Here is a 24,914-nt window from a genome sequence, read left to right on the forward strand (position 1 = left end):
GCAGAGATAGCACAGGGGAGCATGGCATGCACACAGGCCTGGCTGGTCACAGGCCTGTGCTCTAATGCCTCTGGACTGTGAGCATATAAATCCCCTGCCCCCTCGCTGCATGAGAGGCTGAAATCAGGGCATTTGGGAAGGGTTTGTATCATGCCAACTTCACGCATTAGCTACAAACCCCACTCCATGATGTGCACCCTATCGTGTGTATGCACACGCCCTATCGTACCCACACACATATCATGTGCAAATGAACACACACCCAAATTCATGCATGTACATACCATCATACAACCGCACAGTGTCACACACACACACTCTACCCTACATACACATCTAGGCGCACGTGCACGTCTACCCAGGCCCACTCACAGGCTGCAGACACACAAGCGTGTTGGTGTGCGAGGCACAGGCTTTGCCTGACACCTCCTGCCCAAGTGCTAACAAGCCCGGTGCGGCTGCACTGGCTGCCCCTGGAGAAGGGCGCAGAGAGGAACAGATTGATTCCTGAGACCAGAATAGCATGCAACATTCTTCTTCCTTCGGTGGCACTGTCCCGCCCCGTGGCTCTGCCTGTCGCTGCACTTTTATCGATTAATGTATTGTAAGGCCCGGCAGAGGCTGCCTGTCTCCATTCCAAAGGGAGGGTCTGCCCTTCCCAGCAGCGCACCAGCGGGTGGGCTAGTGCCCTTTTGCAAATGCCCCTTCCTGCCCCAGCCCAGTTTGGGGGTGACCCACCACCCAACTCACCCGACGGCGCTACGTGAGGGTTAAAAAACAAGTGACCCACTGTAAAACGGTAGCTCTTGCTGCGGCGGGGTGTGCAGCACCACTCAGGTTTGGGCCCATTGCAAGGAGAGCAAAGCAGCTGGTGGTATCAGGGCTCTGTGTGGTCACGTCCTGCCTCTCCTTACCAGTAACCCTGCTCAGCAAAGCCCAGGGGCCGTGTTTCCTTTCCAAAGGGGAGGAGGCAAAAGCAGGAGGGGGCTGGTGGGATTCTTACAAGCCCCCTGTCAGCACTGAAGCCAGACCACAGGCCCATGCGCCTCTTCAGCGTGTCTCCAAACCTGGTCGATTGCAGACAAGCTTTGCTAGTGCTGACCGGAGCCAGTGGGATCCAGCGCCTCCAGGACCTTCCCTCTGTCCCCCACCGGGCCAGGGACCCCCCCACCCCACGAGTAGGGCAGGACAGGAGGAGTTGAGACCCCCCCCAAACTGGGATTCCCGCATTGGAGCCAGGTCCCAGAGATGTCCTGTCCCACCTGGCTTCCCCCCAAGCAGCTGAGCTCCTCCGGGTCTCCCGGCGTCTCGGTCTCAGCTCTGGCACTCGGCAAACCCCAGATGAAATACGTCCCTGTTCCTGCACCCCCCCAGGCTGGCCCCCCAGGAGTAGAACGGGGGGGGACGGACGAGCGGGACAGCTACCAGCCAGCAGGCCCTGGCAGCCTCCCTTCCCGTCCCCTGCGTTCCAGCTTCGGCCCCCCAGCTGACTTGGAGAGTCAGCAGAGCTTGCCCTGGCCTAGCCAGGGAGGGCAATTCATCTCGTTCTGTCCCTCCGCTGCACCTGCTGGGTCTAGGCCCTGACTCAGCAAAGCACATAAGCCCATACTTACTTTAAGCACCTTCCTAATTCCCACTGATGTCGATGAGATTCAAGGACATGCTTAAAGGCAAGCATATGAGCTCACGCTTTGCTGAATAGTGATGGACCTAAGCACATGCTTAACGTTAGGCATGTGCTTAAGCACTTTGCTGAACTGAGGCCCTTGTGCCTCCAGGGACAAGACTTTGGGGCTTAGGATGAGGTTCACCCATCATGCAGAGGGGCAGCCACAGGCCTAGGCACCAGTGAAATGCCATTTAAACCCCAACATGTGACTGTCAGATGGTGCAAGCAACTCCCTACATACGTCCCTCTCCATCATGTCTCTGGGCCTTGTTGTTAAGGAACTCCCAAGTGTAGACATATGAACTACCCAGGCCTCTCTCTTCCCTTGGCAACCCACATCCCACAGAAGGAGACCAGCCACACACTGTCAGGAGACAAGTGTGTATTTTGTTTTTATTCCTGTAGCCAGACAGTAATGTTGAAGGCTCAGGCTGAGCCGGCTCATCTGGGTCAAAGCAGCATCAGAGACAGTGGAAAACACACACCCCCAGCCCCCAACAAACAGCAGCCAAAAATGTTCAGGGCAGAGTCTGATATTTGTGGGGTGGAGTTTATTTTGCTTTGAAATGTACAAAGAGCAACAGAAACGTTCTGCACGCAGGCTTTGGTGAGAACATCATCAGATCTGGCCAACTAGATCAGAAGATACAAAACCAAAATGAAAGACACACTACCTGTAACAATGCCTTCATGAGTATATATTTATACAGAGATAGACCTACACTGTGTATTCTGTACAAACTCACTGGCAAATTGCAATCCAAGGACAATGTGTGCAGGAAATAAAAGGCAGAAACAAGGTCAGTAGTGAGATGTCTTCCAAAGTCAAAGATCTTTGGCCACAAAAGAGTCACTCTCTGGCCCAGGAGGAGCCTCTCGTCCCAAATTTGGAGCAGGCGCCGGTCCTAAGAGAACCTGCCATCCAGCTGGCTCTCCTCTGTGTGCCTTTTTAACTGGATGAGAGATTATGAGACTTGGGTGGTTGTGTGGCAGTGGAAGCCCCACAGAGATTGGGAAGCCACACAACAGTCTGGAGATAAATAGCGCATTCAGACTGTACACAGCTGATGATAATGCATAGCAAGGCAGAGCACGGGGACAGAGGGAGGAAATGCAAAATCCCCGCTGGAAAGCCATGAGGGTTCAGAGCCAGGAAATGGACACAGGCTTTTAGGAGGTGGCTTCCCCACTGCAAATACATCTCTGTCCCTTCATTTCCTGGGTGCAACAGCATCTCCTGCAGCACGAATACAGCACCCGCTGTGGCCAAGTCCAGGCTCCAGAGATGGGGGTGCCAGGAACACTGGCGGAGGGCAAAGAGTTGAGGCCAAGGGCTATGTGGGTGGCACTGCAGAGCCCCCTAGAGGAGCTCTGAGCTCCCTCCAGCCCCTGCCCCAGGGAAGCGTGGGTCTCCGTTCGTGCAGCAGCGGCCCCAGGGGGTTCCATGCATTGCTACCGCCCTGGCAGGGAGCAAGCGTGCATGATGGGGACTGGCAGCTAAAGGGGAATAAACTTGGGTGGGCAAGGAGAAGGGGCCCCTCAAATGAAAAGACAGGTCCCCCCATGGTCTCCTGGTTCCATTGTTATCCTCAGACAACTGCTCCAACGCTGCCGTTCTCTAGCCCCTCTCATCGAGGGGTCCCAGGAGCTTCGCACACAATCAGGATGCAGCCCCCAACTACCCCTGTGAGGCAGGCCTCCTAATCCCCCTTTGAGACCCACGGTACCCGGGAGAGCGGCAGAGCCAGACACAGAGCCCAGGAGTTGTGGTCCCCCTCAGCCCCTGCTCTAGCCCACATTACCTCCTGCAATCCAATGCACTTAGAATGGTGCACAGAAGGTTGGGACCCAGCCAGAGCCCCCTGTGGAAGTGAATCTGCCCATTCACAGCACCCATGCTATCCTGGCCCGTGGGTACGTAAGGTCTTTAATAAACAAACAGCCCCCCAGCAAACTCCCCTAGCTGGGCTGGGCTGCTGTGGAGCCCCTGTGCACAGCGCAGGGAAGAGGAACAGGCTCCATCCCAGCAAGCCGTAGAAATCCTGGGGGCTGAGACCAAGCACCCCCCACTTGCAGAAGTAGGCAGGGAAAGCAGAGCAGGGCAGGTTCCCAAGGGACCTGCAAGGATGCCGCCCCGCTGGGCTGACTGGCAGTGTATTGACTTGGCAGTAGCACGTTGTCCTTTGCTCCTAAGGAAGTTTGGAAGAGGCAGGTTTTACATCACATTGTTGCTCAAGGAAAGCAGAGGCCAGCCCCACCCTGGCCCCACTGTTGCCCCGGAAACCTTCCCAACAGCAGCCCACAGAGTCCCCCCGCCCCCACCCCACTCAACAAGTTCAATTTTACAGGCATCAGCATGAGATTTTCCATCACAAGTACCCACCCCGGGAAATGTAACAAAGCCAGCAACTTTGGCTCAGCTGCCTGGGCCCAAATATGGACTCGGACACACATGGCTACACACTTCCACCACCATGCTGAGCAGGCCTTGCAGCAAGCCACTCCAAAGCAGCAGCGTTCAGCACCAGTGCACGGGCTGATTGGCATCATCTAGCTAGCAATGACTGGGGACAACACAGCCCCATAGCTACTGCAGCTCAGGGCCACCTCCCAGAAAGCCTCTGCTTCTCGCACTGTGTCTCCCTGCAGGAGAAGGCAAGGCAAAGGCACAGTCCATGGCAGCGTGTTCAGGTGACATTAACAAGAGGAGTAAATGTGTCGACAGTGTGAGCCCCGCGTTCCCCACTTCGCAGCAGGGAGTGGTGACTGGGCCCCACAGCCCCCGGGGAGGCAGGGCTGTTACCCCATTGTAACAGACAGGGAAGCTGAGGGAGAGAGAGGGGAAGTAACGCCTGCCCCAGGGCTACAGAGGGCATCTGCCAGAGCCAGGGTTGCCATGCCAGAGTTCCAGGCTCCCTGGCCCATGCTCAGCCCATGCCAACCCCTGCAGAGTCCTCTCCACGCACTGACTGCAAACAAAATGGGTCAGTATTTCTGCCTGGGAAACATAAACCCAGAGCCCGACAGCATCGTTTCCAGTCCTTGCGCAGGCAGAGAATCAGGCCCTTGGGATCCGGCCCATGGAAAATCAGTTGCAGGCTCAGGGGCCGGCCCTGGAATGCTGGATAGTCTGTGAAGGGCTGGTAACAAGCATGAACGCAGACAAAGATACGGCTCCCCTCTTCTCCAAGGCCAAATGTTAACCCAGCTGCCCTGTGGACCCTGGCATGGTTGCCTTTCTCCCTCTACCAGAAACAGCCCCAGGCCAGCATGCTGCAGAGCCACTGTGCTCAGAAGGGTCTGCGCATAAAGAGACTTCACTGGGGCTCCAGGTAGTCAGGTCTGTATCCCTGGGGTAAGCCCCCTGTGGCCAGCTCTGGCACTCACAGCCTGAGGGACCCAAGCCAGGCCCTCCCCTGCCTATCACGTGAATGTTTAAAACACGAACACCCTGCCAGTGCACAGCCTGGGGACACTAGTCTCCAATCACACCCCTAGCGCAATCCACTCCCTCCCTGGGGGCAGCCCAGACTCTCTGTTCACCTACGAGGGAAGCCAGGAGCAGGCTTACATTTGCAATTCGGGGGAGAGGGAGAGCGGAGGAGAAAAAAAATGGACATCCCCCCCCCCAGAGGTCCCTGTCTGTAATGCTTCCATGGCTCTGTTTAGCAGTGGAACGATCTCTCTGCAGGGGGCTTCTGCAGTTACTATATTCTTGGCAATGGCTCTTCGCCCACCAGCGCAGGGCACTGAAGGCAAGTCTTGCTCAGAATTCATTTCCTGGGGCACAAGAATCAGAGCTGGCATTTGCCCAGAGTTGCTCATTTGCTTCCAAGAGGGAGTTGCTGGCTAAAAGGAGGAGGCGGCAAGGAGTCCCTGGGGGACAGGACTGTCCCAATGCCAAAGCCTCATGGCAGTTAGCAAGAGGTGCCTGGGACCAGCCTGCAGTACCACATGCCGAACTGTCCCACGCCCACACTTCCCTGCTCTCCTTTACATGGCTTGGCCAGGATGGAGACGAGGCAACAAATTAGACTGTGTCAATCCCCGCCAAGGATGAGAAAATAACCAGCTAGAAAACACAGGCGCCTCCACTGAATTGTCAACGTCCCGTCCCCCTGCCCGACAGAGGCACCCACCACCCTCCCTCCCGACAGAGGTGCTACGCCCACCACCCCCGATCCCCCTGCCCAACATTGGTGCTACGCCCTCTGCCCCGTGTCCCTGCCCCCCCTGCCTTCCCGTAACGCTGGTGCCCTGTTAATGCCCATTACAAAGTTTGGATAGGAGCCGGCTGCCTTTGTGGATGGGAGCAGGTCAGAAGGGCCTGGGGAGGAGACTGGCCCGTGGTGACGGAGCTCGAGGGGTTCCAGGGAGATCGATCAGATTACTTGACATAGCAAAGGGTCCCCTGTGCTCGAGGCTCTGCCATGAATAGGAGGCACAGGAGAACCCTCTGGCCTTCATAGGAGTCTCCCCCCTGGCCAGCACACTAATGTCTCAGACCAGTGCCAGAGCCTAGGGCAGAAGGGCTTGCTGGACCCCCCTCCCCAGCTCCATTGCCCATCACGCTGAGAGGCTGCAGCCCTCTCTCCCTCGCCAAAGCCACTGCCCACTCCCCGCCTGCACAGTTCTCCGGGGAGGTCCTGCCTTCCTCTCCCCTAGCTCCATCTCCCTCCCTCTCAGCCACAGCCTCTGGATTGCTCCAGCCCCCGCCCTGGGCAGCGCCCTGGCACTCAGGGCTCTTCCTGGCTCATAGGGAGAGGTGGGTGGGAGCAGGCGGCAGCCTGGTGCAGGAGACAGGTGCATTAGGCTCAGGTGATTCACCCACCTCCACCCAGCCCTAGCCCAGGCCAGGCGTGCAGCAGTCTTCTCCCCAGGCCCCACTGAAGCCTGGATTCCTGGGGGTCGGGGCTGGTTACGTAGATGAGGGATGCTCAGTAATTCTGGGGAGTCTGAAATCCGTGCTCTGGAGAAGCACACGAGGGGTCACACTGTACAGGGGGAAAGGAAAGGGGGCCATTACTTGGTGCCCTCCTCAGGGTTCCCTTCACCATCTGTCTTCCCTTCCTCCTCTGTTTTCTGGTCATCTGTGTTCAGTTTCTGCTGCTTTTTCCTCCGCACGCACTTGACGATTACCAGCACCAGGATCACCACGGCCAGGAAGCCCCCCACTGAGGCCCCCACGATAACAGCCACCGTGGAGTCGCGCTCTGGGGGCACTGCAGAGACAGAAAGGGGCAGATGAGGAGAGAGGCCGGGGGGACGAGGGAGTCTGAGCAGCAGGGAAACCAGGCAGCTCCTGCCAGCACCAATGGGACCACGTTGGCAAATCCAGGCCCTGTCCTACCTTATGTGGGGTCTGATGGGAGGAAACTTGTGCAGGGCCCCACACACAGACAGGCCATGGGTGGGAATCAGGGATGTGCTGAGAAGCATGGCCTGGAGCTAGGAGGAGCAAGCCCCTATGTAGCCACATTAATCACACGGGCCATGGCTGGCACTGCCTACAGCCTGTGAAGGGAGGGCACACTGGGACCAGCCCCACAGCCAGCTGATGCTAGGATGGGGGCGTTGGGTGGTTTCCTTGATTGGAGACCCTGAAGTAACTGTCTGAGGAGTGCATCAGCTGTAGCTCACGAAAGCTTAGGCTCAAATAAATTGGTTAGTCTCTAAGGTGCCACCAGCCCTCCTTTTCTTTTTGCGAATACAGACTAACACGGCTGCTACTCTGAAACCTGTCTGAGGAGGGACAGCGCTGGGGTTCACTTCCTGGCCACCCTGGGGACAGTCACCAGCCAAACGAGCCCGAGTCCCCACTGAAACTTCCCATCAGTCTGGCGAGCTGGAGCCACTGTGGGATGCGGGCTGGGACGGAGGGGCAGGGCAGCTGCTTACACTGTGCCAGCTCTGGCCTCTGCTGTCTCCACCATTGTTCAATATAAAACAGCAGCCCCCCCCCCCCCCCCAGCGGCCCTCTCCTGTCGAGCCGGGCCAAGGCCAGCTGCGCACCCACCTTCGGTGATGACCTTGAGGAAGATGCGGGCATGGCCCCGGTGCCTGTCAGGCAGGTTCATCACGTAGCAGTTGTAGGTGCCCTCGTCCTCCAGCTGCACCTGGTGGAGGGTGAAGGACACGTCATTCTTGCTGGGGTTTCCGGTGAACTCCACCCTATTCCCGAAGCGATCCAGCCGCCAGTGCACAATCTTCATCCGGAACTGCAGGAACTGGGCAGAGACGGGGACAGGGCAGTGAGAACGCAGGGGGTGCTACACCCATGCTGGTGCCCACAGAGCTCAGCTGGCCAGACCTGGGGGGGCCAGTCGGAGACCACAGTACCTCTCCTCCTTTCCCCGAGGCACACGCCACACAGAGCATGGCTCCCCTGGCGTCACTGGGATCACCCTGCCCTGGGACAATCACACAGCTCCCCCGAGAGCTACAGGGTCCTGGGCCTGCCAGCGGGAACAGGAGGGATTCCTTTGGTATCACGGGCTGAGAGTGGCCACCCTGGGTCAGGGCACTGGGAGCAAGGCTGCCAGCTGGGGCCAGGGCATTGGTCACTCATGGCTGTTTTCTGCCTGGGCTTTGCCTCAGCCATAGCAGGAAAGTTTAAGCAAACCAAGGGTCCAGCCAGCCACTCAGCACCTGGACAGAGTCCTTCATCTCTGCCCTCTTCTGCCTCGTTTCCAGCTAGTCCCTCCCACTCCCACTTACATGTGGCTGGGCTGAGCAGTGGCCACCTCCCAGGAAATGGGACATTCCCTCCAGACACAGAGGGCTTTAATATTCATACGGGAGTGGGATCTGGGTACCTGGATAGACCCAGTACTGGATCAGCAATCCCCGTCCTCCCACACCTTCCCCCACTCAGTGTGTCCCTCCTTCCCCTTTATCCCCCGGGAACGCGCTCAGGACCAAAGCCTGGGGCCTTGCTCTCTTTCTACTCAGTCCTTACTCAGACCTGGACTACACTAGGAACTGACATCAGCATAGCCACGTCTCTAAGTGGTGTGAAAATCTCCACCCCTCCCCCCAAGAGAGACGTAGCTACATCGACCTGACCCTGGTGTAGACAGCGCGAGGGCAACAGAAGAATTCTTCCATCAACCTGGCTGCTGCCTCTCAGGGAGAACACCTCCTGTCAGCGCAGACAGCATCTACACAGGACAGAGCTGCAGCGTTTTACCTGCAAAGTCACTGGAGCTTCCCCCAAGCACACACTGAACATGGCCTCAGAGTGGGCCCCAGTCAGCAGTGGGACCCACAAACAGGGTTGTGGGACTTGAATCTGTGTCGCCAGCTCTTGAAATTTTATAGCAAGCCAAGTGACATTTGGGGTTTTCCTTAAAGCCCAGCTCCTGGAGTCGCCAGGGCAGGAGAATCTCAGCTTTCTTTCTCTTTGTTTAAGGCAGGAAGTTCCCAGCCCACCTGGTACAGAGAAAAGTTTGAAAACGAGACCCTGCCGGCTCCGAAAGCAGATGAGAGCCCCAAGTTAGTACTTTGGTAAATCTGATGATTTTAAGCCAATGTCATGATTTTGAGGGGCCTGGCTCATGATGTTTGACGGTTCAGGGCTGGGCCCACAACCCCCTGCAGGAGGTACTTACCAGCTGCTCGCTGCACTTCTCACATCTCTGGTATGTCCAGTTCAGGGAGAACTGTTTGTTCTCCACTTTGTAGCAGGAGTTGAAGGTGCAGGGGAGACGCACGGATGTGCCATTCAAGGCACTGACGGTAGATTGTGCCGTGATCTCCATGCCCAGCCCACAGGGTGCTGGGCAGAAGACAGGAACGAAACAGGAGGGAGGAGAGGAAAAGAAGAAGTGAACAAACACTGAAAATTGCAAGCACTAAAGTCTGTCCCACCCCCTTGGGTGCTGTGGGCCTGGCCTGCTGGCAGAACTGCCCAGGGGGCGGAGAGACCGGCAGGTACCCAGAACACACAGTCATAGGAAAAGGGGCTTTTCCAAGGGACGCTAATCAGCCCACAGCATTGCACTGACCTCTCAGCTCTCCCCTCGCCAGTGGCAGGGTAACAACGGACCCGATGACTCGGACACAAAGGACAGACACAGCTTGATCCCAGACTGGCCTGTCTGCCCCATAGGGAGAGCTGACCTGAAAGGACCTGCCTTAGTCCTTGGCTAGAGAGAGGCTGTGTGTATGGGATAGTGGGATAACCCACCTACATGGGATTTGAATCCGAGCCTCTTGCCTGGTTTAGCAACCTGTCTCAGCCCCATGCGCCATTGCCCTGCTGCCCTCCAACTGCACTGCAGGCGTTGTGATCTCTCCTGGCCCTTCCCCACTCAGCACTGACTTCAGGTGAACTCTTTTCACGGCCACTTAAATCAGGTTTGTGATGCAGAGGCCTGAATGAGCTATGCAGAGGCCTGGATGCAGCATCAGTTATGTAGGGCTCAGTGCCACATCCACTGAGGAAATTTATGGCTACGCTCATCAGATTTCATTCCAGGCAGGACGCACTGGACGAGTGACCAGCCCTGCCAGCGCTGGCCTCTGGGGGCTGTGGGGAAAATGCAGATTCACTTCATTTCCCCCCTTAGCTGGTGTTTGAGCAACACTCTCAGGCTGGCAGTAAAGAGGCCGAGCTGCCAGATGTTCCTGCAGGCAAAGAGGGGACAGAGCTGGTTTCTGCCATGGAGCCCACGCTGCAGTGCAGAAATGGAGAGATTAACACACACAGCTCAGGGGGCAGAAAACTAGCCCTGGGGCAGCATGGCATGGAGCTCCCTCTGCCTCCTGCTCCCTACACCCTTACACCTCCCCCTCTCCCTGCGCCCCCCACCCCATCGCCTTGCCAAGCCCCACCTGGACAGAGTCCCACCCACTCTGTTGGCCAAATCCAGGACTGGGGAGAGCAGAGACCACAGTGGCTCATGCTGCTCACAGCAGGGCCAGATCTGCGTGTCTCCCCTCTGCTCACTCACTCCTCCTTTCTGACTCTCCCTGCCCGTCCTGCTCTAAGGCTCCCCCTGCCAGGCCTGTAAGGGCAGGATCCCCACTGAATTCCCCAGAACGCCTGCAGGTCCAAGGCTGTGCTGGGAGCAACCAGGGGCTGATGCCATCTGATGGCTCTGGGACCAGGTGGATCCCCCTCTCTCTGCTCTCAGCTCTGGTTGGGGAGCGAGCCCGGCTATGCTGTGGGGCAGAGCCCAGCTGGCAGCGTTCCCACCAGGATAAGCTACATGAACACTGAGAAGTTAAGCAGAGGGTAAGAGGCTGCAGGAAAGGGGCCAAGGAGCTAAAATGTGGGGGAGGGCATGGGCCTTTCCCACTGGGCAGCACACCCCAGGGCAGTGCACAATGGGCGGGGTTTGGTGTAATGAGCAGGTGGGTTGTGGTTCAGCATCTGGGTCACAGAAACACACCCCCAACCCACTTAGCAGAGGCCCAGGGCTGAACGGGCCACCAGGCTCAAGCTCCCCTTCCCGACTGCAGCAGAGACCTGCTCTATGGAGACTGACATGCAAGCACGGCCGAGCCAGCACCAGATTCATATGCCCCCCCCCCCCGCATTTGCAATGCTTGAGGCAGCCGGATCAGCACTCCATCACAGCTGGGGAGTTGGAGACCCTGTGCAAGAAGAAGCAGGGGCCCCTTCCCCCAGGACATAGCCCCAGCAGGAGGGTCTGACTCACGGCATTTCTGGCTGGTGCAGGACAGGAGCCACTCAGCACCTGCAGCTTCAGGCTTTTGCCAGGCGTGTCTGCCAAGGTGCCTTGGCCCCCCTGGACTGTGCTCAGCAGGGGGGTGCCCAGCTCAGCCACACAAAAAGCTGGGTTTCTGCAGCCTCCCCCATCAACACCCCCCACGGGCTGCCACGGCCCACAGGGCTGGGGGCCCCACCTGACCTCACACGGGGCCAGGGCAGCATCACTAAGAGTCGTCTTTGGAACCCAGAAACAGGCCAGGGTTCATGGAAGCGGGCTGCATGTGGGTAGCAGACAGCTGGCTTGCCTAGGCTGAGCAGGGCCTTTCTGACAATGCGGGACCATCCCGGCTTCGACTGCTGTGCTAAACGTTGCTGTCGCTGAACTCTCACAATGACACCGTGTGGTGGGAACTTGCTGACCGAGATACTGTTGTAGCTGAGCCAGCTAATTTGTTCCCTTCCAGTTAGTTTCTGGTGCTGGGGGGAGAGGCAGGTGCACAGCTGGGTTTTGCAGCAGTGGCAGCTAGAAAACCTTTTGTCTTGTAAAATGAGCACATTTGATCACTATGAGATACCAAATCGGCAGCCCTGTAGCATCCTTCCAGGTTACTGCTCTGGGGAAGGCTGAGAAGCTCCTTCGAACGGAGTTTAGAAAAGCGAGATCCAAACCTGAGCCCTGGCACCTCAATCCCACATGTGAAGAGAAGACCTAGAGCTGATGGACTGCAGCGAAAGGGAGATCTGAAAGAGCTGAGCGCCATGGGGCAGGCAGTCTCCTCTGAGCCAGTGCCTTTGGAAATGGTTCCTGCTTCTGCAGATGGCGCTTTTAAAGATTTAAAGGTGCCGTATGCAAAAATTGAAGCCATAGCAGTTCCGTAGCTAAATACCCTACAGCACACACCACGTACAAACCCAGCCCGGGCCAGTCCAAGTCAGGGCTGCTGCGACAAGCCGTGCTGCCAGAGGGATGCTCAAAGAACACCATGGTGAGTGCTGGGGAAAGCCAGCCCGGGCAGGAAATATGCCCTGGGGAGTGATTCCTGCTGGCTGATTGCCAGGCTGTGGGAAGAGCCTCAGCCCAGCCTCTTGGAGAGGGAGGGAGGAAAGAATCCCTCGCACGAGGCCCAGGGGATCCATGTTGACTGGGAGGGGGAAGCTGGAGATGGTAAGTACAGCACCTGAGCACAGAGCATCCTGCACTGCTCCAGCAGCCACTCCAGCAGTTGTCAGACAGGCGTCTTCCCAACTCAGCTCTACGGGGCGCCGTGAGCTGACCTGCCCAGGGGCTTGGGCAGTGTTGCAACGTGAGCTTAGGCCCAGTCAGAAAAAACCTTGCCAGGTGCATTCAGCGCTGTAGGCTCTGGCCAGGCCACGGCTGCAGACTCAGCACATGTGGGCCCAGCCTGACGCCCTAACCAGCCTGTGAACACCGTCACTCAGCGATGGGGATGAGAATCCTAAACTGAGACTGCCTTTCCCCGTCCGATAACTCTGAGGGCAACCTGCCCTGCTGGGACATGGAGCCCTGTCCCATGCTTTGCTCCACAGGTCTCTGGGCACGTCAGGCCACGGGGTTCTCAGAGGCACGACCTCCAATGACCCCCCCACCCCCCAGGACCGGGGGAGAGAGGACACCATACCGAGTCTCCTTTGGGGCTCTCTCGGTGAAGTCAGCAGAGGGGGCTGTGACAGCCGCGCTAGTCACCTGGCTGAGGTCTGACAGTGTCACAGCTAAGGGCTCCTGGGAGAGGACACAGGGGACGACACACGTGGCACATTCAGCTCCTCAGTGTAAACGCTTGTATTCCTCCCCATGCACACATCAGAGCGTGGAACATAGGCTTCTTCCCCAGAGCTGGTGGGCACTGCCGGAAGCCCTGCTAATGCGGAGTCCATTGATTCCCTGCTGCTGATAGCTTTGGACTGCTTCCTTCCCGGATCTCCACACTGTCCCATATGCCCTGTCCCCTTACACCCCTTTCCCCCAGTCTTGGGAGGCGGCATTACACGCATCCTCTCCAAAGCAAACGACAGGCAGGATTCCTAGTCGTTGAAGATGGGGAGTTGCTGTCATTTTTCTCCTCCATTTCCCAGTCTGTCTGAGAGCAACGCCCCTGCCCCCCAGAACACTACTTATGTTTTAATCTGACAGTCTCCTGCTTGCAGGGAATCAATACAAACAAAAAGCTGCTGACACACATTCCTGGCTCCATGGCAGGGCAGAAAGGCAAGCAACGGAGACCAACAGCCCAGCACGCCACACACCCTGCTCCCCACCAGCATCCAACAAAATGAGGGCAGCCCCTCGAATGCATTGAAACACACACCACACACGTTAGACACTTTGCTTCTCAATCTGCCGGATCTGAGCAAAGGAGCAACAACCCCAGCCATTCCACCTGTGCCAGACACTATCGCGCCTGCAGCAGGTGCGCTTGGAGAGACTGCAGAAAGCTACACGGGCTAGCTTAGAGATGCAGACGCAAGCCCGGAGCCGACTTTGCAGACAGGTCACTGTCTCATCTGTAACATCAACAAAAACTGCACATTAGCCACTCTCTGTCCCCAGTTCCCACATCAGCAGCAGCCAGACCCGCCGTCCCTCACGCTCCCACCGTGTCCCTTCCCCAGGATTATGCTGGGGGGTGATGAAGCTGCATTAATGAGGATGGTGCTCCCCAGCTGTGGGCTGCTGGGTCCCTGTCGGATGCCTGCATGCAAGATGGGCAGTAGAAACTTACCCAGAGAGACAAGCAAGCTGAGCCCAGTGAGGCACAAGGTGGGCCGGAGAACCCAAGGCTCCTTGCTCATTTTCAAGCACCTTTGTGTATGGCGAAGATTTTGGTGTTTATTGTGGCTGGTTTTTGTTGCTGTTGTTTGGCTTTGTCTTTTTCAGGTGCACTGGGTTACTTCCAAGACCCACATCATTTTAGAGCTGCTTTATTTCCCAACCTCCAATATGGCCGGCTGGAGGGGTGCTGCTATCAAAAAAAAAAAAAAAAAAAAAAGGCAGTAAATTTTATGGTTGGTGGATTTCATCAAAGGACATGGGAGGGCCTCAAAATTTCCTCAGAAGCAAAGAAACATGCTCTCAGCTTCTCTCCTGCTCTGCACTCTGGGATGGGGGTCTGGTGCCTGATCCTGTTTAAAATTGCCACCTTATCAAAGAGCGGAGTGGGTTTCCTCTTGAGCCAGTTAGTGCCTGTGATGAGGGCAGGAAGGGCTGTATTATTGCAGACTGTGAGTCTCTCTTCACCTTCTGGACTAAGTAATACGCAGGGTTTATTTCTCCTACAGAGACTCCCGGGGTGCTCTGGGGACTATCACATGTTAGCAAAGCACATACCTGAGCGATGCAGCCTGTGTTCGGGCTCAGTTTAACCCCCAGGGGGCCTGCCCTCTATTCCTTATGTTGTGTGGGCTCTCAGTTACCTTCAGGTGTTATCTCGCAGCTTCCCAAGCCCTGCTTGGCTTTCCTACAGCAGAGAGTTACTTCCTGCCAGACCTCGTGCAGGTGTGTTGGGTTGGAGGCAGGAGAGCGGCAAGGGACTGATTGCCAATCACACTTTCCAGGGGAACCCCGGAGCTCTGGAATAACAGCTGCTTGGCAGTGGGGTGAGAAGAAGACCCTTGGTAGGGCAAACCTCTGACGGGCCTGGGTCAGGGCCAGGCTAGGGTTTCCCTTCTTTGTTTTCTCACAAAAGTTTTGGCTAAAAGCTGGAAAAGGAAACGTGCTCTTTGCTGAGCCAGCGGCTCCCCTTCCCCATTATAAGGCTGTGACATCCAGGCCCTAGGCTGCAAACCACCAAATGAGCTCCCACCGTCATTACCATTTCCACACTCAGCTGCTAACTCCCTGGGCACTCCCGTCCCAGGAGCCAATAAACCACTGGACACAGGCCCTAGCAGCCAGCAAAGGCAATGCAGCCATCTCCGGAGCAGAGCCATGGGATGGGCTCTTACTAAGAGTGGGAGGCCCAGGGGAGTTTCCCTGGTGTGGGCAGAGGCAGGGGCAGGGGAAGCTTTCCTGGAAGAAAGTTGTGCGGCTAATGCAGTTCCCTTCACTAAGGACTGGAGAGGAACTTGAGCGCCGCGATCGCCACCCACTGGCATGAAGACCTGCCAGGTAAATCTCTCACCGCCTAGTGGAGACTGAAGCACACGTGGAACTCAGCTCTCCCGCAGCCAGGACCCAGCCTGGGACTCAGAGCCCTGTTCTGCAGAGCACTGGGGAAAACGCAGCCCGGCCAGAGAAACGAAGCTGCCATCACCACGCAAGCTCGCCACACGCTGCTCTGCCCATGCCCCAGTGCTGACTAGCACCGCCCTTCCTATTACAGTCCTGGGCCTCACCTGTGTAGGGCTCCTGCTCTAACGGATCAGTTAGGTTCATGCCACCTGCATCACACTTCCTGTGGCCCAAGCCCACATCTGAACTCTGTTCATCACCCACCCCGGGGACCATCAGCTACACCCGTCTGGGGCTGCCTCACTGACAGGCCATGCAGCAATGAGTCCCTCTCCTAGGCTCGGGGGGCAGAATTCTCCTCCAGCCAGCGTGGATGGAGCTTGCCCACCTCTGGCCTTTCTCTCCGGCAGAGCACAGCCTGCTCTGGCTCTCCGCATGCAGCAGACTCCGGGCAGTGCTGAGACCAGGCTCAGCCCAGACAGAGGTAATTCACAGTGCCGCGTGGCCTCTGAGAATGGCTTTGGCTGCAGCAAAGGATGTGCGCTCACTTCCCCCATCCCAGACAGCATGACACTCACTGCTGTTCTTCCCAGCCCGTGCAGAAGGGGCAGGTAGTAAGGGCTCAGGAACAGGGCGAGCATCCAACCTAAATGGCTGCAAGGTGTTCCCAGCGGCATGTCCCAGACTGACCCTGCACCTCAACCTCAGCCAGGCTGACGGGCTCTCCAGAGTCTTGATGCTCCACTGAGACATTTGCTCCCTTGGTAGGGAGCAGCATAGGGACATTCACCCAGCATCTGCTCCCATCATACCTGGAACTAGCCCACCCTGCCAGCCCCTCGGTTTTTCACCAGCACTGAATTCACTGTTGAGCGGGATGAGGGAATGGGATCTAATCTAACACCCAAGGGCAAATGAGTACAGATGGGGAGGGAATTGATGATGGGGAGCACAGAGGTCCTGGTCCCCAGGATGTGGGAGGGTGATCCCTTATCCATGTGTTCCCTACTACACAGAGATCAAAGCCACCTCCTGAACCATATTGTGTCAACAAGGGGAACAGGTTAAGGCCATCTGAACAGAGTCCACCTTCACTGAGCAGGGGAGAGGTCAAACCACAGGAGCTCAGGAATAAAGAAGACAGGGAGCACGTGTGTCTGAGGAGCAGGCTCCTGTCAGGCTAACGAGGTGCACAGCTCCCTGTTCCCTCCTGCCAGGCAGGACTCGGTGGACAGCAGCACTCGTGCAGGATCAGGCTCCCAGCTTTGCTCAGTACCTCCTTCCTTGCCCTTATGCTGGAAACAGTCCATTGCTCAGCGCGGCAGGCAGGGAAATGGCCATGAACTGACATGCTGGCAACATCGGACAGCGATGCCAGGCCCACGCAGTCAAAAGTCACAAATCGGTCCCCCAAAATCATGAGATTGGCTTAAAAGTTGTGAGATTTGGGGTTGGGTTTTGTTTTCTTTGCCTTCAAGTGTCTAAGCCTTTAGGTTGCACTTGGGTCACATTTTCAAGCTTTTCTTTGCAACCATGAAGGCTAGAAGCTCTCTCTTGTTAAATGAGAGCTGAGAGTCTCATGTAGTGACAGGACTCCCAGCGCCGGGGCTTCAAGACAAACGCCAAATAGCATGAGACTCACCCTGAAATCAGGTTAGCAAAACGGTGAGACATGAACAGGGAAGTGTGCACGTGTGCACACACACACAAGGTGGGGGGCTGAACACCGTGTATAGTTTGTAAAGTGCCTCGTGACCCTGCCAGAGAGAATGCACCTGAAGTATCAGATTATTCATTGAAGTACAGGATTATTATATACTAAATCACGAAGTAGATCGATTGCTTGTGTAGCATGAAGTCTCCCAACTACACTGAATAACCCCAGGCATTCCTGTCTGGGGCACCGTTAGCTCTGACATAACAGGCCCTTAGTCATTACTTACAGCCTTATATTTGTTTCAACTTCAATAAAAATTTGTTGGCATATTTAAGCCCCTCGCTCCGGTTATTCTGCCTCACCAACAGAAAACGAGTGGGGTGGCAATGTGAAACAAACGACTGCAGCATACAGTAACTTTTGCTGCATTGGCCCACGTGCCAGAGCCCACGCTAAGCACAGCGAGTGGTCCCCCTTTCTCTCCAGGAATGGAGCGAGCCCCTCTCAGGTCACTGCACGTGGGGGTGTCAAACATCTATCGAAGGAGCCTGGAGGGAGAGCCAGAGGCCTTGGGCAGTGCACTGGGGCAGGGTTCTAACCCCCCCGTGCAAGGGAAGAGACCAGGACAGGGCAGGGAGCAGAGCTGACCCACTCAGAAATAAGGGGCTGAACCAGTCCCATTGTTCACCAGCAACTTGGAACCTCACATGCAGATTTTGTCCAGGTAGAACAGAGTGAAGAATATTCCTAGTTATTGCAAGTGTATAAACGGAGACACAAACACGCGTAGGGGGTGGTGGTGCACATCTATTTACACACACAGAGCACTGGGTTTGCTACAGTTCAACTGAACTTTTTCCCCCGGACGTCGGTTTGCTTGTTTCCCATGTGGCTCTGGTGGAAGGTGCCAGGCTGGCAGCCCAGAGCCCGCTAGGTGCCCAGGAAGCAGGTCAGCTCAGGCAGCTGCAGGGCACCCAACGGCCGATCACCGCCTCCTCGTCTGGAGGTGGGACTCTCCCTGGAGTTCTCTCTCGCTGGGTTTTGACGGCATTGACCAATATCCCAGCTGGAGAGTGGAAGCTCTGCCCCAGGGCACTGTCCCGCCCGCAGAATGAGGGTGAAACCAGAGCAAAGTCCATTTATCTTCATCACCCTCCTGTGCCCCACTCCTGGCCTGCCCCAGATAGCAAGAAGTGCCCTCCCACTGCCCTGTGTGCAGGCCAGGCCGTGCTGGGCTCACGGCGCAGTCGCAAAAACAGCAGCAGCCCCATCAGAGCATGGAGTCACCCTTTCGAAAACATCCTCAAGGAGCAGCAAGTCCACACAGCGCTGGGCACCATGGGGCCCGATCCTGGCTGGGGCTGGCAGGTGCTGTCACAGCACAAATAGATTATAACCTGGACAGCTACAGCGATACGGCCCATACCCTGTACGGACAAAGCAGCCCTGCAGCATGCTGACGGAGTGGGTAGAGTTTGTCCCTGGGAGAGGTCAATGTCCCTGGCCGTCGTGCCAGGCTGGGCTCAGAGGTGCTTTCCCCCAATCCAGGGGGCAAGGGAATTCCTCCTCTGGACAGCTGGACTTTTCACAGGTTTTCTTGCTTTCTTGGGCTCCTTCATTGCCCAGTCTCCCCTCATCCAGCCATTCCACTGGGATCTTCTTCCTCTGCAGCTGGACGTACACGTTGTTCTCCAGTGGTGCAGTGTCCGCCCCAGAGAAAGCGGCAGAGGGGTGCTGCAGGTGACAAAGTGCAAAGCCATCAGCGCTGTCAGAGCCAGGGGGCTGTGTTAGGCCTGAGCTATACTAAAAAGTTGGATCAACCCAACTATGTCAGTCAGGTCCCCATTTGCTTTGCCCTGCAGAGAGAACAGATCCTGCCTTACACAGAGAGTTCTATAGAGTTTGCATCCAGAAGCCACCCTTGGTATTACATCCCCAATTCCACATCACCGCCAAATAAATGGGCTAGAACCCCACAGCTCGCCTGGAGGCAAACTGCCCACCCTGTGCCCTCAGTTGATATCAGTGGGCTCATGCCAGTGCATGGCAGGCCCTGTGTTTTGGGGGGGGGCTGGTCTCCTCTCCTGCCCCAGCTGCTTGGATCTCCTGACACAGAGCTCACCATGGTCATGTAGGTCATGTCCTTTTTGCTCCACAGCTCTGCCTCCTGCCCAGCCTTGAGCATCTCCGCACAGGGTATGAGGGAGTAAATGCCTTCCTGCCAGGAAGATCAGAAAGAGACTCAGGCCCTGTGTGGCCTGTGACATGCCCGTTCCAGAGGGTATTTCCAGAGGCTCATTTCAGCTGGTGACTCTCCAGAGCAGGACCAGGCAGCCTCTGTTTTGAGAGTTCCCAGCATCTGGTGGGCAGGATGATAGACAAATGCTGAATAGCTCACCGGAGGGCCCAGCTCTGCTCCAAACTCCTTGGTCTGCTCCCCTCCCGACCCACTCAGGTATGCTGGGCGAGGCGGGGGGGGGGGGGGGTCACTTACCAACACAGCTGTATCAAAGCAACCACCAGGGTAACCTGCATTACAGTAAGTAAAGTGCATGCTGGCCAGCAGAGTCCCCAGCCTGGGCAGTCTGACGCCCACTAACTGGTGGCAGTCACCAACACCAGATGCTGCAGAGAGAGGTGTGTAAAGCCCCCTTAACACATCCAATGGGGCAGTCCTCTGCTGTGTGAGGAGACACCTTCCTGACCCTGGTGAGGAGCTCGTGCCCTGAAGCATGAGGATTGAGCGCATTGATCAGCTTATCCTAGCTAGTTGCAGAGGCGACTCTTGTGCTGGATGGGACTCATACTAAACTCCCTGCCTTCATAGTACCTAGTGTGAAAAAGACCCTTGCATCCTCTGATAAAAGCTGAACAAATAGATACAGTGTTAGACAAAGTAAAGGGCCTGTTTATTCCTAATGGGACAACAGATCCCCACAAATCCTGGGAATGCGAAGCCCCCACTTCCCACTGAAGTCTATTCACTGTGAATGTTCAGGGCCTCTGTACCTTTAAGGCCACAACAACACTTTACCCTTCTCTTATGCTTGTCATCTGAGGACATCAAAGCACTTTGCAGACATTCATTAATGAAGCCCCATGCATGTTAAGGCAGGATCATGATCCCCATTTTGAAGACAGGGAAACTGAGGCACAGAAGTGAAGTGACTTGCCAAGGTGGCTAACGTGGAACTAGAATCCAAGAGCCCTGGTTCCCATTGCCCCGGCCTAACCACAAGCTTACACTCCCTGCACTGCCCTTCGGTTAGTTATACTGCACACAATCCGTCTGTTCTGGAACGTAGCAGCTCTTGTCCCACATCCCTCTGATATGATGATAAATCCTACATCAGTCCTGGGCTGCAACAGCAACAAAGTGGCTGGGACAGAACATTGTCACAGGCCCCACACCTCCTGCTTTGAACATAAAGATCTAGTCTCTGCCTGGGCATTTAGGTAGCAGCAGGAGCCCGTTAGCTCACTCTGCTCCACTGACATTATCTCCTAATTAGGAGTCAGGCAGGATGGAATTATCTGGGGTTAATTCCAATCACCTCACACTAATGGCCAATGATACAGCAAAACAAATACCAGGCTTTCCTTACTGGCCCTAGGCATGCGTGAACACGTGCATTCAGTGCCTGGGGCAGGCTGGATAGCAGCTCGGCTGTCCCAAATCCTCCTTTTATTCCAGGAACTATCCCCTGGATTCTGGTGTTTCCCTGTTACAGGGTCTGGCAACATTAGCCCCACTCAGCTTGGTAAGCAGAGACTGAGTTCTCACCTCTGCTTCATCCCGACTGCCACCATCCCGACTTCTCGACAGGGGCCCGTTCTCCGTATGTCTGGAAGGAACATCAATTGCATGAAGCTGACTCCCACAGGAGCAGTCATCTCCACCCATCCCCTCCACACTTCAGTGGGTTAATTCCAGAACTAGTGCCTGGCTCTGTCTGCATTTCTCCCCGACACTCTGGCCTTCCTGTTGGTCAGGAACCCCTGGCGACAGAAAGGAGCAAGGAAAGGCCAAGTCCGCTGCTCAGCCATTTCATACCAGTGAGTCTGGGCCTCTCTGCCCATACTCAGGTGTGGAGGGACCCTCTCTCTTAATGACTGGCCTTGCACCTACCCCATACGCCTTGGCCTTGCTGCAACCTGCTGTGCACAAGAGGGCTCCAGCCCTATATGCAATTGCTACAGCCAGGGATGCAGCTCTTCCCCATCCAGTGCAGGGGCACATGGGCCAGGATATTTTGGGACCCCAGCACTCTGCCTCCCCTCCCTACCAGACAAGAGATCTGTCTGTCGAACCAGGGCAGTGGGGGATCAGGCATGTCAAGAAGAGGACGTCCCCTACCCTCCCTGCGAGGAGGAGAGCTCCCAGAACAGGCAGGTTCAGCAGGGACAGGGAAAGGAGCACATGTGGAACCCAAGGAGCAGCCCCTGCACTGACGAGAGAGGAGAGGGCAGGGCAGGGCAGACAGAATTGAGCCACCAGGGGGCAGAGGAGCATAGTGTGTGCGGTCACCTTGAGCTGTCACAGGCCGGGATTCCCCAGGTGCTGAAATTCACCTGCATCCCACCAGTGTCCCCCTCTCCCGTGCTGGCCTGTGGCAGGAGGTAACCACCAGGCAGGATGATGCCACACCCACCCTGCAGCTGTGGGAGCCAGGGCCTGTTACCTCTGCCTCTGGAGAAACTTCTTCAGCCCATATCCCAACAAGAGGGCCAGGAAGGCGGTCGCACAGACGTAACCCAGGATGGCCCCCCAGCCACTGCTACTGGGGCTCTTGGAGTCCTGGGCCACTGCAAATCTGGACCCTTGGGGGTGAGAGAGACAGGCAGCAGGGTTAGCAATGTCTCTGCTCCAGCACACTAGCCATCAGGAGTCAGTCTCTGCCCAGCCCATGCTGGTGGATGCCCAAGACCTGGGGAGGGGCACATCACCCCAAAGGCATCCAGGAGACGTGGCTGTCTCCTCCCCTTGGTAACAGATTGGTTGGTTCCCACAGGACTGGGGCAGAGATCCATCTCCAGGGAGCACAGCATGGAGCCTGGGGGCTGCACAAACCTGGGGATTTCTGCCCCAGTTCTCACACTTGGTGGCAAACCTGCCAGCACCACACTCGTGCTTGCACATCACTGTGACTGCATAGGGCTGCAGACAGCGTGACCCAGGGGGCCCTTAAGCCAACACAGCCCCATCCTGAAGGGAGGCACTTGGCTCAGGGGAAGGGGAGACTGCCCTCAGCGAAAGGGTGAGCCGATGAGGCTGCTGTGAAATTGACCAGTAGCCAAGGGGAGGCATAAGCGAGCAATGGAGGGCGCGTACATCTCCGTCCGGCAGAGGCCACATGCAGCACGGTGTAGTTTTTGAAGATGCTGCTCCGCCCAAACACCCGGATCTCGCAGGTGTACGTCCCACTGTCGTCCGCCTGTACATCCAGCATCCTCACAGAGCCGTCCTTGCGGGCCACATCGCCCAACCACTGCACTCGGTGCTGGAAGCGTCCCACAGGAATGCTGTGGTTACTGTAGTAGTAGAAGACCATCTCCTCCTGCAAGGGGATATGGCTCGTCATGTGACTGGATGCCAATATACTCCCAAGTGTGAACTTAGTTCCTCTGAATATCCCCCCCAGCTGCTGCTCCTCCCCGCACCCCCACTGCACGCCTCTTCCTGCCCTGGCAGGTCGCTCTTCCGAGGGGAGCAGTATTGCAGCCTACACCCCACTGGCTCTCTGTTGAAAGGCCCAACAAGGGGTCAGTCAGTCCGAGTTGATATGGTGGATTCTGTGACTTGAGCACCTAGGAACTGGGATGAGGTGCCTCCAAATCGCCTCACCCAGTGACCTCAGAACAGCTGTCAGCTAGGAACAGCCTCTCCCCCCGGGCGGAGTTGGAGTTCCATCCCCCTTAGAAATTGCTGCTCTCTCTGAGCTGGGGGTGCTGAACAGTATCTCTGCCCACCCCCCCGGGGCCCTGCTATGCTCTGTGACCAGGCGTCCCGTTCTCCCTGGACCTGTGGTGCTACCCTGGGCCCTTCCTGGCAATTGGACTCACCGCCTGAGTATTGTTTTCTGGCACATGTAGCCAGTCCACTTTGGTCACGTTCCAGTCCCCTGGCACCAGACTTTGGAAGAAACATTCCAGCAGGACAGAGTCCCCTAAGCCAGCCTCCAGCTTGGGGCGAGTGATGACCAGGCCAGCCAACACCCCCCCATTCCCTGCAGGCACCAAGGAAGGAAGAGGGATGAGCCCCGAACGGCAGAATGCAGCATGGTGCAGAGAACAGTAGTGCTACCTAGATCAGCCTGGGCCTGCCAGGTGCCTGCTCACCCTCGAAACATCCCTTCCAACCCAAAGAGACCAAGACCCTCCCTGCACCCAGCCTGGCAGACCCTGCTCCCTTCACGTAGGCAGAGTCCTCCCCCACTCTCTGACTGCACAAAATGCTGCACCCCCTGAATCAGCTCCTTCACAAAACATCACCAGACATGGGGAGCCAGGGCAGCGCCTTTCCGCCAGAGGGAGGGTCCATGCAGCTGTTTCACTGCCGGAACCAGCCCTGGGGCCAAGTAGCCCCAGGCTGCTGGCAGAGTCCTAGAGCCTCGTGACCGTGACACCAGAGCCAGCAGAATGGTCTTTCCTTCTCTGCCCTCCCAGCAGCACCGGAGAGGGAGCCCTCTGACCGGGTCAGTGGAGGTGAGGGCATTTGAAAAGACTGGAAGCAACGCCACATGCAGGCCAACTGCTTTGCACATGTCTCAGCTTGTTACGCCCAGGCTGAGGCCTTGTCCCTCCGCAGTCTGAAGCCAGGGTGATGCCGTGATGGGCTGCTGCTAACCTGGCCTCTGGGAGGTGGGCAGAGCTGAGGATGAAGTGCTAGGTCTGCTATTGCCCCCACTTATGGGCACAGCCTCCCCTAGGGCCATGCTTCCTATTCACGCCTCATACCCTCCAGGGCAGAGGCCCGTGGTGCAGCCAAGACACAAACTAAATGCTTCTGGCCCAGCCATTCCTCAGGACAGGGTCATTGCAGCGAGCCCCCAGCACTGCTGCCCTGGCACCATGTCCTGGGAAGATCCCTTTTACCAAGTCTTAGGGGTGGAGGGGTTGTCAAAAATTGCACCCCAGGATTCACACTACGCTGGTGCAAACTGTGACAGGACTAGGCCGCTTTGCTCTTCTCCACAGCAGCAGCCTTAGTGCTGCCAGTCCAGACACTCCGGCTAAGCCAGGCATTGCAGCCCCACAGTGCCGGTTCTCCCCGCAGGGGAATCCCGGCCTCACTTCCTGTCGGCAGAGGCACGGAACAGGAAGTGGGAGAGCGCTCCACGCACGAGCCCCAGCCATGTTGCTCTTTTGAAGCAGAGGGCTGTGGCTCCTCATGAACTGTTCTCGTGTACCACTGCCTATCACCAGAGTATCGGAGCATGCACAGTCTAACGTAGATGCCCTCCCAGCACCCCTGGGAGGCAGGGCAGGGTTATAATCTCCGTTGTGCAGATGGGAAACTGACACAGAGACTAAGTGACTGGCCCAAGGTCACCCAGGAAGTCTGTGGCAGAGCAGGGATTTGAACCCAGGTCCCCAAGTCTTAAACTAGTTCTCTGACCACGGGACTGGCCTTGCATCCTTGTGGCAAGGGTCATTCCAGCACCCTCAGCCTGGCATAGCACTGGTGCACGGGCTGCATTTAGTGTGTGAATGTCAGTTC

General features: G+C 56.7%; 1 protein-coding gene across 2 annotated transcripts; it reads right to left on the reverse strand.

Annotated features, from left to right (window-relative positions):
- Nucleotides 1-5,863: 5,863 nt before the first annotated feature.
- SCN2B (sodium voltage-gated channel beta subunit 2) lies at nucleotides 5,864-14,323 on the reverse strand. 2 transcript variants are annotated; one of them, XM_073320919.1, is made up of 4 exons: nucleotides 14,090-14,323; nucleotides 9,280-9,446; nucleotides 7,686-7,785; nucleotides 5,864-6,891 (listed from the first exon to the last, which is right to left on the reverse strand). In XM_073320919.1, the coding sequence occupies exons 1-4, from the start codon at nucleotides 14,157-14,159 to the stop codon at nucleotides 6,692-6,694; spliced, it is 537 nt and encodes a 178-aa protein (XP_073177020.1). In that variant the 5' UTR covers nucleotides 14,160-14,323; the 3' UTR covers nucleotides 5,864-6,691. The 2 variants fall into 2 exon arrangements, with proteins under 2 accessions (XP_073177020.1, XP_073177019.1); XM_073320918.1 differs by having other exon boundaries at nucleotides 7,686-7,896.
- Between the last annotated feature and the right edge of the window lie 10,591 nt (nucleotides 14,324-24,914).

This window comes from Lepidochelys kempii, chromosome 22 (assembly GCF_965140265.1).
Source record: "Lepidochelys kempii isolate rLepKem1 chromosome 22, rLepKem1.hap2, whole genome shotgun sequence".
In the NCBI taxonomy this organism is placed as follows: domain Eukaryota; kingdom Metazoa; phylum Chordata; order Testudines; family Cheloniidae; genus Lepidochelys; species Lepidochelys kempii.

Excerpts from the sequence above, each read along its gene's own strand:
- SCN2B (XM_073320918.1), bottom strand. The coding sequence starts at position 14,159 with ATGAGCAAGGAGCCTTGGGTTCTCCGGCCCACCTTGTGCCTCACTGGG. Across the intron at positions 9,447-14,089 it reads CAGCTTGCTTGTCTCTCTGG|CACCCTGTGGGCTGGGCATG; the intron begins GTAAGTTTCTAC and ends TCTTCTGCCCAG. Across the intron at positions 7,897-9,279 it reads AGAAGTGCAGCGAGCAGCTG|TTCCTGCAGTTCCGGATGAA; the intron begins GTAAGTACCTCC and ends GTCTCTGCCCAG.